General features: G+C 39.1%; 1 protein-coding gene across 3 annotated transcripts in view; it reads left to right on the top strand.

Moving 5' to 3' along the window:
- Positions 1-15663, top strand: part of DPP6 (dipeptidyl peptidase like 6) — a 485832-nt gene that overhangs the window by 380445 nt on the left and 89724 nt on the right. For all 3 annotated transcript variants that reach the window (XM_066200952.1, XM_066200932.1, XM_066200942.1), the window contains exon 7: positions 7587-7668. In XM_066200952.1, the coding sequence (XP_066057049.1) occupies positions 7587-7668 (82 nt within the window). The remainder of the gene's footprint in view (positions 1-7586; positions 7669-15663) is intronic.

Raw genomic sequence — 15663 nt, 5'->3', positions numbered from 1 at the left:
ATGGCACAGTCTGTGCGGGGAGAGGCTGCTCAGAAAGGTGTTTCAATACTCCTGAGAACCTACACACAAACCTCCAGGATCTCCTTATCCTTCTGATATGAGAAGAAATAAGATTTGCTGAAAGATTTCGTTTTCAAAAAAAACCCCCGGAGAATACTGAGTCATTCTGGTTTGGTTTGAAACCAAGTAACACAGGCTGTTAAATTATTTTAGAGCCCAAGCCCGAGAATCAATCTCTCTCCCAATTAGAAGGGTGACCTAATGGCCAGTGAAGTCTCATTGTAACGAGGCCCTTCTGCTGTCTCTGGTGGTAGGAGATCATTTCTGTATCTCATTTTATGTACTAATAATCCCAAATTGCTCTCTGCAGGCATCACATCACGGTGCCATATTTTTATTAGCGCTTGAAAGTCAGACAAGGTCAGCTGGGTGGAAAATGCTCAGGTTTCATCACAAACATCCTTTCCTGCAGATTGGCAGAGTTGCTCAGAAGAAGCACACTCAACCCAGGCTCATCCAGAAGATCTTCCTGGTTCATTCTGAAATTTCTCAGTGCTGACCAAATTTTTTTTTTTTTCCCCTATTTTGAATAGCTGATCTTTGGCTAGCTGCAATTCTGACTAGCCTTCTTTACAGCATTCAAATATTTAGATTTTCATTTTTTCATGTCTCTACAGTAGATAAATACTGATGAAACCCTGGTAAATCCAGTGCCTTACCTCATGCCTTACATAGCACTGAGGTCAGAGCTGGCTGAGAAGGATCTACAGAGTAAAAGAAAATTACATGAGTAAGAGAAAATTGCTTTTAAGTGGTTGCGTTTATCACCTGAGTGCTATCGCCTCTCATTGTCTCTTTAGGAGACAAAATATGACTCCAGAAACAAAAGTTCCATTTAAAAATACAGTAAAAATTCACTCTGTCTTCTGTGATTTAGAGGGGTCACATGAGGAACATGATAATCTCATCATTTTCAATGTTACCAGCACCCAAGGTCCATTTCCACTGTTTGCTTGCTCGGGGAAATGCAGAGGTTTTGATCAATGCTTTGGAGTCCTCCAGCCTGAGTCACTGCAACCCACGGCTGTCTACCAGTCTCTGAGGCACTTTTAAATCTTTTTTTTTTTTTTTAGACTAGAAAGGCAGGTCTGTACCATCATTTTATACCATTACCAATGGAATTCGGTGGCTGCTTTTCTGACAAGTGATTGATTTTTGTGTCGTTGTCCATGGCGGGGGGCTGGAACTAAATGGTTTTTAAAATCCCCTCCAACCCAAACCATTCCATGATTTTAAGGTGGTGTTAGTAAAGTGCAAGGTTTTGCAGGCTCAGTACCAAATATTACATTGATGGGGGGTTACAGACACAGGCAGACTATAATAAAAAAAAGACTTCTGAGCTCATATTGTTGACCTGAATCAGAAAGAATTGCCAAATTAGAGGCAAATGTTTTAGATTCCTTGCTTTTTTTATCTTTTATATGCTAAATCCATGTAATTCATTCATCTTGGAAGAAATGGTTGGTGAGTGCTGATGTTTTTAAGAGCAGCTGAATGAATTGATGTGCATCTGCAGTTGAAATTAATAAGTTCAAATTGCTTTCATCACCTCCTTCTACTTTTGTGCATTGAAAAGCGCTGTAAGGAAAACATGTGTGTGTGAGTGAGAATTAAATATTTAATAGTGGATGAGCCTGGATGAATGGAAGAGCCTTTCCCATCTAATTAAACACTTTTATTAGAATTCCAGGAGGGTTCTTCTAGTTGCATCTTCTAACAGTTTGATTTCTTGATTATCTGTTCTGGCAAGTCTTTATTTCCATTTGTATGATATTTTATTTCATCTCACTGTGAGTCTCAGTAGGGCTCTGTATCTCCTGGGGAGAAATTTTCTTAATGGCACCTGTCGTCTCTTCTCCTTGGTGAATTTTGAAGTAAACAAGTCATTTAATTGTGTCAAGTCATTAAAAACAACTCATTAAAATTGTGTGTTTGCTACTCAAGGAATTGCATTCCTGCCTCTTAGAAATCTTTCTTCCTCCAGGTCCTTATCTATGGTTCTTTGTACGTTTTTTAATTAACCTGTAAAAAAACATGTTTTACATGCTTTTATTTGATTTTAAAAATTTTCTTCAGTTTTCCTTTTTTTTTCCTCATCATGCATCAAAACCTCTTAAATATTAAGAAGTTTCCAGTTCTATATTGCCCTTCTGAATTTATTCTTTTTTTCTCTATCTTCTTTCTCTCTGTCTAAGGAAGAAGAAATCTGTCTTAGCTGCTGTCCGGTTTTATGTTATTAGAGGTAGATGTGAAGACATTGAGTTCTGGTGCTGAGACAGATAGTTTAGATGGATGGATAGTTTTTATACTTAACCATAAAAAATGCCTAAAGTACTGTAAGCTGATGTCCTTAGGACTGTTGTCTTTCAAAATATTCGGTGCTGACTTATTAAAATATTCGATGCAGATAACAAGAGGAGATATTTCTGCCTTCCCCACATGTTTTTGTAGCTATTTTCATTTCTCCAACTTCTATAAACTACTGACATTTAGCATACTAATTACACAGTAAATGTTTTCCAAAATTATGACATAGTAAAGTAAGGAGGTTCAAATTTTTCCCCAGTAAAGCGTATGTACATAGTTTATATTATTTCTTTAGAGGATGGACAGATCAGAGCAGCCTGTGGTGAAAATTGTTGCATTTTTGTTCACAGTGACATCATACTCGAAGAATTTCCATACCAGTCCTGTTGTTCTGTATTTGTAATTAAAATTTAATTATGAAAATAGAGCTTAGAACAACATCTTATACCATAATTCAGAATTTGACATGCTTTTATCAGATTCAGACATTTTCAGTCTGGCATTGTAAAATATTCTTCTTGAAGTAAAGGGAGCCACTCCCTCAGTTACTGTGGAAAATTTATGGGTATTTTTATGTTGCTTTTGAAGAACTTTATATAGAAGAGTTAATCATGTTTATGCTCAGGAGGAGAACCAGTGCCATGAAGTCTCTGAGGGAAATTTGCCTTCTTTAGGAGAAAATGTCAGAAGAAGGAATACACAGATACAAAAATTTCCGCAGAAACCAGGACAAACTCTTTCAAACAAGTTCCTCATTAATAATAGTAAATTGTAAAGTCAAATGCAGGTAAGACATGATTGATTCGTTTGTTTTATTCTACATCTTGTTCTGAGCTCAATTGCAAGCAAAGATTACTCAGCAGCCAGCACTCTGCTTGCACTCAGGAACTTTCCTTGTTTGGAAATTTGAGGGGACACTTTTTGGCAAAAAATAACTTCACTTAAATGAGCAAATTTCTCAATTTATTACTTTAGTAATGTTTTTTGAACATGGTGCTGAAGTCACACTTGTGTCTGGAGCAATTTAACAGCCTCTGGTCCAGACAATGTAATTTTAATGTGGAGGAGTTTATGTAGCACCTGCTCCATCTTCTGTCTGGTCTGAAATGTATTATTCCCTTTTTTCTCGGCTATAAGATCAATCATTTTAAAAGATGGAAGGAATAATGACAACAGTTTAATAAAGTCTTGCCATTTCTTTGGCTGGAAATTAAGATTAAGGTTCTTTTTTTTGTGAGGAAATAGTGATAATATTGTGAGGATGCAGTGGACCTGTTTCTTCATCCAAACCCGGAGCCAGAGATGTACAGACTGCCTTCAGAACTGCCCATTTCCAAGCCAGCATCCTGCACAAATGAGCTCACAAGGGACAGGCTCAAATCCAAACAAGCCCTAATTATGAGGGTCTGTGAGGAGCACTGGCTCTTTGGAGAGGCTGAGATGACCCATAATATTGATTGATTTGGGGAAAAAAACTACAGAGGAATTTTAAGCAGGCTGTTTCGGAGAAGAAGGAAGGGTGTAGCAATGGAGGACTATAGCTTAATAGGAATAGCATACTTCCCAGAAGAATTTGACTGGCATGAGATCCCATTTATGCAACTGTAAAATGGAAGAGTGGTCCTGGGACACAGGTGTGCATTTGGCCTGACTACCCTACAGGAATTTAACAAAGGAGGGTTAAATGCCCAGGATAGCATGAGGTAATTGGAAATGTGTTTGATGAATGCTCTCCAAAAGGGTTTTTCAGCTTTAGGATCACTAAGAGCTTTCTCAAAGAGAGCATCACAGAGTCGTGGCCATCCTGCCCAGAGCAGCTGTGTAGACAGCTCTCCCTTCTCCTTCTCTCTCTAGCTGATGTGATAGCCCAGAGAAGTTAACTCGTAGTTAGCTAGGACACAGTTTGCCCAGAGAATACCCTATCCCTGGAAGTGTTCAAGGCCAGGCTGGATGGGGCTTGAAGAAACCTAGGACTGTGGGAAGCATCCCTGCCCATGGCAGGGGTCTGGAATCAGATGATCTTTAAGGTCCTCTCCAACCCAAAGCTATCAGTCTTTGATAATGAGTTTGTAAATGGATTGCCTGGGGCTTCCAGAGCAGGAGTCCATGCATATTCCACCCTGGACCATGCCCAAATACATGTAAGAATTTGATCTTTCACAGCAAGGTTCACAAGTGGGTGAACTCCATTTTCAGGCCTCCTTTGGGCTTCCTGACAGCTCAGGTTCCCCTGGCACTGCTGGTGCAGCCCAGCTCCAGGTAACTCCTGAAGTTTCTCTGAAGCCTGAGAGATCAGGTTTGGCAAGGAAAAGTCTTCTCAACCCCCCTGCACATGGTACTGAAGTTTGCTGCAGGTGGGAGAGTGAGTGTGGCTACTTCAAGGAAGAAGATTGTCCTCAAAAGATGAGAAATGAGCCAAAATACACCAAGAAGAATATGCCCATCTCTCAGGAGCATTTGTGGGGGAAGCATTTTGATGATATATCTCCATATCTCTCAATTCAGGAGAATTTGTGGACTAAGACTAGGATCTTAGTCTGTTTTCACAGCCTGTGGTAGAAGGGAATAGCTCACAGCATGTGGATGGATCTACACAAGATTTTGCTACAAAAGAACTTTCCTAACCATATGAAACAACTTAAGAAAGAACTTGGGAGATGCAATTCTGTTTTTCCTTGGCTATACCCAGGAATGAGAAGATGACTTTGCTTTTTTTTTGTCTGCAGCACAGCTCTTTGCTTTTCCTTCTGCCTTATCAGCTACCAAAGCTGTTTTATACAGCATTTCTCATTGCTCATTTCCCATTTAGAGTTTTCTAAACTGCATTTCTGAAAGATGATGCAGTGAGCAGAACTGGCAGGACTTGTCTGTGCTCTGGTCTGAATTATTTGCTGTTATTGGCATGTCTGTCCCTTAGCTCCACCTGTGTCATCTGAAACATTACAGCTTTCAACTCTTACAATTTGTATAATCTGTTTATTTAGGGATGGTATTTCTCCCTCTATTTGTAGTTTCTTGCTCCTCTTCTCACCATGGGTGAAATAACCCAAGAACTAGATAGTTCATTTGACAAATAGTGAAGTGCTATTCTTTTCTCCCACAAGGGGTTTTGATTTAATTCACTGTTTTTCTCTTTTCCTTATACCCTCAGAGGTTACTCTCTGTTAAGATAATCAAGATAGCTAACCAGATTGATTCCTAAAAGGCACAGCTGACTGAAAACTTAAGTAGCTAATGCACACAAGCCAGAACAAGTTGTGTGGCTCATCTTTCTACAGGAGAGGGATTTTTGTGGCTGCTCTCAGCATGAGCATTATGTATTCTCTTATCCATACCTTACAAAAACTACTTTAGGCTGCTCACAAAGACACTTCTTAGATTTTTAAAAAAAAAAAAAAAACAACAAACAAACAAAAAAACCATAATAAAAGATACAATTTTGCTCTACAGGCAGCAGCTGTGTGTTGCTAGACGGACACAAAAGAACCACACTCACACAGTCAGGTTGTGAGAGCGAAAAAGAAGGAAGTTGATTTGGGATTTTGACTTTTACAGGTTTTGCAGTTTGATCAGGGATTGGGCAATGAGGTTGACACCTCTCTGACCCCACTGGTCAAACTAGAAGTCTATCAATTTGTCCTTCCCCCAGGAAGGCATGCACAGTTTTCAAAACATCACTTTTTGTTTATGTTACAATGCTTATGTTTATGTTACAATTTTGTTTATGTTACAACTCCAGTACAAAAATGCAAACATCCGAAAGCTGAAAAAATCAAGGTAACAGCTGTGGGTGACATTTTGCATGTAGAAACAAAAGCTGTCTGGGCACCTTATGATACACTGAGACTTGAAGTGTCAGGGCCTCAACAACCCCCTCTTGCTCCTCCACAATCTCAGTTCATCCCGTCTCCATCAAACCTGCCAGCTGTACTGTGAGGATTCCACCTGCAGGAGTGATGGAATGGGGAACCTGTGGCCATCAGGTCTTGGCTCTGCCATGGTTCTGGCTGGCCTTTGACAAGTTCGGAGGAAATGAGAGTTTTTTTCACAGTGGAAAGGTTGCACAGAATCAGTCCTGAGCATTCCTATTGCAGCTGTGTTTGTCCTTGCTGCAACAGCCCCAGTGCAGAGGGAATGTGCAGCCCAGGGACTGATAGAGCAGAGCTGGAGCGTGACTGTGCTACTGCCCCAAACAGGCAACAAAGAGAATTCACTTAGTGCCTAATTATTGCATTCAGTTTTGTTCTGTTTTGAAAACATGGTCTGGAAAACACTGTGCAAGAAGGCCTCCTGTTTAAAGGCCAGGCAGGGTTTGGCTTTTTTCTCTGATTTTCAGTGATGTTGGCCTCAAATTGCCTTGTTACTCCTTTCTGTAGACCAGTGATGATAATACCCTTACTCTTTCAAGCAGTTTGAGATCTTCTAATGAGGAATATTTTATACAAGCCTTATTAGAGTTCTTGTTTGTAGGATATTACGATACACAGGGTTGTTGCAATGTGATTTCAGAATATGTAATGTAATTATTCGTGCTGAGTATAAATACAGTTAAGGCGATGCTATCTATGCTGGGAGAAAATGACATTATGCTGCTTTGACATTTACCAAAAAAGCCTCCTTTTTCTATATTGCATTTGCTGTGTGTCACTTGTGTTCACTGCTACAAAATGAAGGCAATGGATGAAGGAACAAGAAAAGCATTTTGATTTTATTTTCTAAAAAAATAGATATTTTGTGTTAATAGGACCTTCTCCCTTTGAAGCCAGTCTTCGTATCGGTTGTCATGCAGTTGCCAATCTGTTTTCTGACATCATATTCAAAGGAAATTTATGAGGCAAAAAAGCCATTGGGTGCAGAAGACAAAATTTTATTTTACTTGTGGCAGTAGGATTCAAAGATATTCTTTATCCTTTGTGGCCATCATCAGTATTGATAAATCCAGTTATGTTTTTTGCCATCCCTGAACTAATTCTTAAGGCTTAGGCAAGTCAGCAGTGGAACTAATATGTTTATCTTCTTATTAATAAGAAACAGAAATTGTCACTTAAGTGCTTGATCTTACCAACACTTGCTAGTGTTTACCTTACTGTTAAAAAAAACTCTACTGAAACCTGGCTGAAAGGCATCTTACAAGTTTGTGGTGTGTTTCCGAAGCAGGTGTGCAACAGCTTAAACAAGGACATTTCTGATGTTGAAATCTTATTTTTCTCTTTTCGCAGGGATCCCCAGAATTTGTATCCCCCTGAGGTCAGCAATGCAAAGCTTCAGTATGCTGGTTGGGGTCCAAAAGGGCAACAGCTGGTAAGAGAAAAAACAACTGTGCAAATGCATTTAGAGACCATGCTGTTATTGCTTGGAAGTAAAGAAATAATAATTCCTTTTTTGAACAGTTTCTTGAAACCTGTGTGGTAGCTTCTAGCATTTATTCCTGATTGTTCTGTCATGTAATTTATTTATAAAATTCCCAAATATATCCATTCACTGTGAAGTAATGGTGTCTAAAAATGCAGAGAAAGAACACTTTATGAAGGCTTTTTGAGAGGATGCACCTGCTTCTCCCAATGTTGGACACAGGACAGATTATAGAGATAATAGACAGTTTGATTTATTTAGCATCTCATTGCTTCACAAGGGCATCTTCAGACTTGCAAACTTGGCACTGGGGATATGTTAATATTAGCAGCCCCGTTTGGAGAATGTATCTCTCTAGAACAGAGCTGCCCTGAATTTGCCCTGTGGTTGTTTGCAAAATAGACAGAATTAGTAGTGGATCCTGGAAAGTTTTCAGAGATGCTTAAAAAAACCCAAAAAACAACAACCACACCACTTGTCAGGGATTCATTATATTTCATGGAGCTATTCATACTGCAAAAATCTTAAAATCCCTGGTATTTTACCCCTCAGCCACTGCCATCCTGGATGTGCCCATTTTTCAGAGCATGTATTTCCTGGCCAGATCCCCTGGCTTCATTTCCCAGTGCAAATCCAATATTAAGGGGTTTTTTTCCATATTCCAAATATTCTCTTTCTAGCATAACAAGAAATGAAAAATGGCATCATCTTTTCTGATATGGAAGCTTTATACCAAGAAATGAGCTTTGAAAGAGAAAATCTGGCATATATCTCCTGATCCCAGTCCTCTCGTGGGGACTGTTTGTCTCTGTCCTTAACTAGATTGTTTTAAATTCTGTGATTTGAAAAAACAGCAGTAGCAGTGATTATATTTGCAAGACTCAAAATCAGGTTGGAGAAAACACAACAGATACAGGAACAGGAAAGTCTTTCCTCTGCTCCATCAGGAAAATTGTGTTTGAGAGTCACTGACCTCAAAACTGATCAGAGAGGAGAGTCATCAGCCTTTACATCTTTGCAAAATATCTTCTGAGGAGCTCTTTGCTTTCATTGCACACAGTTGGAAGGGACCTCACACATCCTGTTGTTCCAATCCCCCCACCAAGTGTAGGAAATACCTTTAGGACATAGCAAAGAAAGCAAAAACATTTTTTCCTTCACTGCTCACTAGCTCTATTTTAAGTCTAACAGAATTCCACAATGTGTAAAAAAACCCTACATTTGCTAATTGAAAGCTAATATTGAGTGGCATTAGTCACATTCTCCACCCCACAAGTGAATCTTCCTCCCTTTAATAGAGTTTTGCTGTGAACTTGTGTGCCCTCAGCACCTGTGGTCACAGCTCAGTGCTGACTCACATCCATGCTCATTTTACCAAGATGAAGGGCTGCACCTAATTCCCACCTTGGAAAGAAGATCTAATGAGATCTTATTTTTATATATATCTATCAAAACCAAGATGACCAATTGACTGCTTCCATTGCCTTCTCTACCAAAGTAAAAAAATCACACACAGAAAGGAAAAATGTTCATACCAAAATAGACAAATTATATCTCTAACAGGAGAGCATACACAGTCCAGGAGAAGAAAAGTCTTCTTTACTCCCAACTTTATCATTTAATGCTGAAAATGCTGATACAAATTTCTACCATATTTTTTTAAGCAATTTATAGTGAAAATTCAAAGCCCTAAGAATTCCTGAAGACATCAAGTTTCATGCATGTTCCTTCTGTGGGGTACATGCTATATATATTTTAGGTACCTTTAAAAATCGTTATGTTTATTGAATTCCATACAAATCTTGGAAAAATCTTGCTACAGCAAGTTTGTTCTGAATGGGTTTTTTTTCAATTTTTTTTTTTTGTCTTTTTTACTTTGAAACGTAAAATTATTGGCCTTTAATTGAAGTCTATTTCCTGTTCTTGCATTTGGAATCAGGGTAGGTGAGGAGCAACTCACTGGCAGTTGAAGCATTATTTTTTCATACTTCTAACATATGTGCCTTTTTGCCCTTTTCTTTGCCAGTCATTTACCTTGAAATAAAATTATAGCTATATTTCATAAAATAAGCATGCTTTTACATACATAAATATGATCTTTTTATATCTAATAATCAGCAGAGAATTGCCAGAGGGAAAAAAAAAAGCGCTTTTAAAATAAAAAAACCCTACAAGAATATTAAATGAGCTCTAAAAACACACCACGTTCACTGTTCTGTATTTCAGGACTAATTGGGTTACTCAGAATATAATTGCCAGTAAAATTCGTGTCACCTTCTGTGGAGATGCAAAGACAGAGAAAAATTAAAGTCTATTAAAATTTGATAGTGGGGATGTGTTTGCCAAATGTACACCGAGCTGTGTTGCAGGAGGAGGAGGAAAAATATGTTGAGTGGGAGGGAAAGGAGTGACTGGGAAGTCCAAGGCAGCTCGCCTGGTCCCAGGAGGTTCCTGAGAGTGTTTGAGGGGGGTCCTACGGCAGCAGTGAGGACCCCCAGTGTGTGTCAGCCCTGGTGTGCACACAGCGGCACCCCCTGGGCTCAGTCCAATTCCATCACAGGAAAGGTGGGAGCAGAAGGCAAGTGAGTTTTGTATCACCTTGAAGTTAACCCAGTCTTCAGGAAATAAAAAAGCTTTCCCCTTGAAATCTCCTGGTTTGTTCTTTTTTGGAAACATAAAGGAAAGGCAGGGCAGGAGAGTAAGAGGGCTTGGTTCCAAAATTTTTATTCTCTTTGTAGCTTCTATTTCATCCTTCCTGTGGGAACTTTGGGTTGCTGTGCCTGACCTCTTTCTCTCTTGCATGTCTAATCATTCAAAAAAGAAACAAATCTGAAATAGAAGGAGTCTGAATGATCTGTATTCTCTGTGATTAAAAATATAGTGGAATATTCCCAGGAGCAATTTTCTATTTATCTTGCTTTATTTTGTCATTTCTCATTAAATTATATTCCAATTTTTGGGTGATTAAGTCCTCAGAGCATGGTTCTTGACTTCTTACTAGCCTGTCGAACACCACATATATCAACTGAGCTGTTTAAATAAAGGCAGATATTGGATCAGAGAAAATCTGTTAGAAGATCAGAATGCAAAAAAGCTCTCACTTCTGGCATCTCAGAAAAATGCTTCAGCTTTTCTCTGATCTCAGCCAAAGTCTTGACAAATTAAGTCTCACAAAGCTGTTGGAAGAATGGGGCTCTCACCAGTGTGAGCTCCAGAGTTATTAGAAAGACAGCCACTAATTTCAGTGCAAGAGGGAACACATTCCCTAAATCTGGCTGTTAATAAAGGGCTCATTCCTCACATTTGTCCTACAGCATGAGTCATCATTTGTGCCTTTACAGAGTAGAGTGAAAAACACTGTTAACTTGGAATAGCCATGTGATATATTCACTATTTGTGGGTGTAAATGACTATGCAAAATGCCTATGGGAAAAATCCATCCTTTCCATGGTGCACCTGACAGCCCAGAGCTTCACTTAGTATTCCATCTCATCAGCCCACTGGCCTTCAGCACGGTGCTTGGTGTTTTTTTAGTGAACAGGCTGTACTATCCTCAGTTTGTGTGATACTTTCCAGCAATATGAGGCCGTGGGTGGCGTGACAGGACTGCAAAAAGTGTTATTCTGTACCTTTGTCCTGTTCTGGGTGTGCTTATCTGCACAAGAATCTTCACTCCTTGGATTTCTTCTCTTTTTATGATCATGTCATCTATGACTCAACAGCTACCCACTTTTGATGTTGCCAAAAAAAAATAAAAACCTTCTGCTAATTGATCTTATTGGAATATTTTACCAGTTTCATCATGTTCCATCTCATGTTCCAAGGCTGTGCCCACATGCCGAGAGCTCACGCAATGTTCCTGTGGTACATTTGCCCCAACAGGATCTAAGAAAAGTTAATAGATCCTGAACTCTGTTTCATAAAACTTGTGTGGCTGACAGGCCTAGACCTGTCTATCTATCAAGAAAAGTAAGTTCAATGTGAAGAGGTTTCCTTTGCTGTTTTTCTTGGCAGCACAGCTGAAATAAGGGAGTTCTTCAGGAGTGAGAGACTGTCCAGTGTGTGTCTTTAACCGAGGTGCTCAAGGAATCCAATAAACCCAAAGCTTTCAGGAGGCTTTTATCTAAGTTATCCCAAAATGAGCACATCCAGGTTCAAAGTATTGTAGCCCTGGTTTTGTGCCTGAGATGTTTTGGTTTTCTGAAATTCTTTTCCCAGGGAATTTTCTGTAAACAAGAGAAGTGTTTTTGTAAACTGTACTTTGTTTACATTCCTTTTCGTAGGAAGGACTTCTTCTTGATGTCCCTCTGGTCTGACCAATGTGATTGGAGAGGTTTGTCTTTGTTTCACCAATCAAATTGGTCTGTGTAAAATAGTATAAAAGAGAGACACATCCCAAAAATAAAGGAGTCCTTTTCAACCTTCTGAAGTCGGAGTCTGTGTCACTGTGGTGTACAACAGCATCAAAGTATTTGTGTTGAGGGCAAGCTAGGAATATCCATGGGCCCTGCTGCCAAAAGGAAGGAGGCCTGCTCTAATAAAATGCAGTGAATATTTGTCTGCATTGACAGCACTGAATACAGTTCACAGGAGCTGTTAAACTCCAATATCAAAAGCAGAAGCATTTCTGCTGTGCTGCTACTTTCTTTTTTTTTTTTTCAAAATCAGAATCTGTAACCATCCTGACAGATATTAATGATAATGGTGACACATCAAATGCTGGGAGAAGCAGTTTTGCACAACTTTAGAGGCAGCAGTTATAATTCTAAAAACTACTCTCTCATAGATCATAGTATTTATTCTTCTACAAAGAGAAACATTTTTTTTAAGGTTCTCCTGACCACTCAGTCTTTTACTGTTTACACAGTTTCTTTAAGTAAGCAGATTGGGGTTGCTGAAAGTTTTGTATGTCCTTGCATTTTACTGCAGCCCCACAGAAGGGTCAAACCATGCTTTTCCTGCATTCATAGGCAGTAAGCCTTTTTCAGTGTCAACTCTGTTTGGAGCAGGGACTATTTCTTATTCCTGTAGATTGTGCTGCAATCAAGTTTATAATTGGTTCTGAGGTAACAGAAGTTAAGTTTCACAGCAGGTGCAGAAGATGCAATAAGAAATCTCTATTTCAGGGAGATGAAAATGCCAGGGAAAAAAAATGGAGTGATTCTCTCAGCCTCTACCATGCTAGGGCTTTGCAGGAGCCTTCGAACAGGGAATGCTGATGCTGGTAAGCAGCTTATTGTCATAAATATTGCTGTTTAAAAAACTGCAATACAATTAAGAGAATCATTAGATTTTTTAAATATATTAAACATTTGAATGATAGATCCTGCTGCACATGACCAGAATCTACCCATCTCCCTTACTGTTTTTTTTTTTAATCCTGTAGTGCAATGTTTTTCCAACTAGGCTATCTAGATGCAAAAAAGCTGGGTAAGTGATGGCACCTGGAACTAAACTGGAGTGACTCCTCTAACTAGGAGGTTTTTTCCCTGCCTGAATTTTTGCCTGTCATGCCAGTTTAGTTCCAGGCAGAAGGGCTGCACAGATATCAAGGGAAAAGGACCATTTTTACAGGAGGCACTGAATCATCTGCTGTTGTTCCTATTCCAGCAGGGCTTTTGAACTGCTCTGTGTATAATTGCTGTAGGTCTAGTTGTCTCTACCATTCTTTCATAGATTTTTGCATCATTATTTTCAAGCTGTTGTTCCCTCACCTTTTCTTTTTACAATGACATCTGAATCAATATTTAGCTATGGTCTACTGTATGTAATTATTCTGGCTTGCTTATCTTGCTTGCTTATCTTGCTAGTTGGAAGAAAAAAGATTTCTGCCCTGTCTCCCTCTCTCCACCATCCCCAAAGTCTATGTAAGCCCTATTTAAGCATAGTGAGGGATATTCATACAGATTTTAACATGGTCCCTGCATTCTGGAAAAGCAAACATTTCAGCATAATAATGTGCCCTCTCCTCATCCCCTTCTCGAGTATCAGGATATGATTTTTTTAGGGAAATTTCAGTAAGATATATTACATATGCACTCAGCACCTGGACAGGTTGCTCCTTTCCCCTCTCCTCGCAATTATTTGAATTATTATTCAAATAATTCCACTGGAAAAATGTTGTGTTTAGGATTTTGTTTTGTTTTTTGTTTGTTGGGGTTTTATTCCTTTGATGCTCTCTCCTTGGTTACAGTGGCAGCAGTGTCCTATTTTTAACTCTGCACATCCTTGTCATTCCTTTGTCACCCTTGGGTTTGGTGTTGGGTCCTTGCTTCCCAAAAGAGAGGTTTTGGCATAGTCAGTGTTATGTTCATTGCTGAGAAATGGTCACATCTCTTCCTCTCCCAGCATCTTTGGTACTTCATCTTCATCAGGTGGCAAAAGACCAAGATATTTAGGATAACTGAAAGTGCTACAATAAATGTTACTGAAGGAAGATGTAGGTGATTTTATTTAAAATAGGATGCTTCTATTTTTGTGGGTGTGAAAGATTTCAGAGGACAAAATGAAATTGATTATTTGCCATGGAAGTTTCACCAATAAATCAGAAAGCAATTGCCCTTAAACCCAAATATGAGACATAGGATAACGCAAGCATTTCCCCTGGGGGTGGGACACTGCCACAGGCTTCCTCTGTAATTTCCTATATGTCACTTTGCTTTCTGGTGAAGTTACAGCAATAGATTCCTACCTTTAAATGGACTTACAGAATTGATGCATTAAATGTCACTGACATTCACAGTCTGCATTAAGGAAACTGAGTGTGTTCTTACAAGAAATGCAAATATCCATGGATTTACTAGCCTAGAGTAACTCACAATCTTGTTCCTCTGCAAGGAAATTGTATACTGAATTGAATACTGAATTCTCTTCCTTTATATATTACCGAATTTCCTCAGCTGCTACTGTACAATATTCCTAGCAGGAAAACACTCCAACACTCTCAGTTCCACTGAAAGTAATTCCCTCCTTTTACAAAAATTTCTTGAATTTCAGTTGAGATTTATGGATATTGAGCCACTCTTCTTTATGAAGGGCAGTTTTCATTTCAGAGACCTAACTGCCAAAAGCATCTTCTTGTCTGTGTATAAGGGTTCCTGGCATCTTACAGATCAGTGGTTGGTGGATGATGTCTTTTGAAAAATGTGTTTCTGAAAAGTGTTCTTAAAAACTGCTGTGAAAATATTGACCTTTTACTTTAGATGGCAGCAGTCACTGCTGAGAGTGTGGGGAAGGAACAGCCATTGGGATGCCACAGGCAGGACTGAGCAGTGCCACCCAAGGGACCGTGGGGTGTCCCACCTTGCTTATGGTGCTGCTCTCTCCTTGCCCACAAGCTGCCATTTACCAGAGAGATGAGGAAACGTCATAAAAAATTCTGTTAGCTCTCCTCCTCACCTGCTGGAAGAGGTGTTGAGCGTTTCTACAACCAAGCTTCTAATTAAAGAGGAATATTGCAGCAACCAGCTCACTGTCCAAGGTCAGATGTGCACCTGGAGGAATCCTAAATCCCAATTGCCAGTTTCCTTGTGCTGACACAAATAATCTTTGTGCTCTTCTTAGTCAGGTGTTCTTTCTATAACACAATAAAGTATTTTAAATGGAACATTGTATCGTCTCACATTAAATAATCTAATTTATAGTCATGCCCTACATAACCATCAGAGATATTGGGTTATAGAATACACGATAATCCATCAAGCAGAACTTAAAAGCAGAAGCAGAGTTCCATACTAAATGGAACATTTACTATTTCATTCTTTTATATAACAAGACAGTTATAAATTAAAATAACCCCATTAGAATACAGGGCAATGAAATACAAGCAGATATGGTTCTTTCTCTTTGCTGAGGTGAAAAAAACCCTCTTTTCTTCCCTTTTCTTCACAGAAAATAGCACAGCACATTTTTCTTGAAACATATATTTTTAAATCTCCAGAATTA

This window comes from Chamaea fasciata, unplaced genomic scaffold (assembly GCF_029207755.1).
Source record: "Chamaea fasciata isolate MVZ Bird 193981 ecotype frontalis unplaced genomic scaffold, bChaFas1.0.hap1 SCAF_1, whole genome shotgun sequence".
NCBI classification, from domain to species: domain Eukaryota; kingdom Metazoa; phylum Chordata; class Aves; order Passeriformes; family Sylviidae; genus Chamaea; species Chamaea fasciata.
The sequence above is the reverse complement of the archived record's forward strand: the minus strand, read 5'-3'. Positions and strand labels throughout refer to the sequence as shown.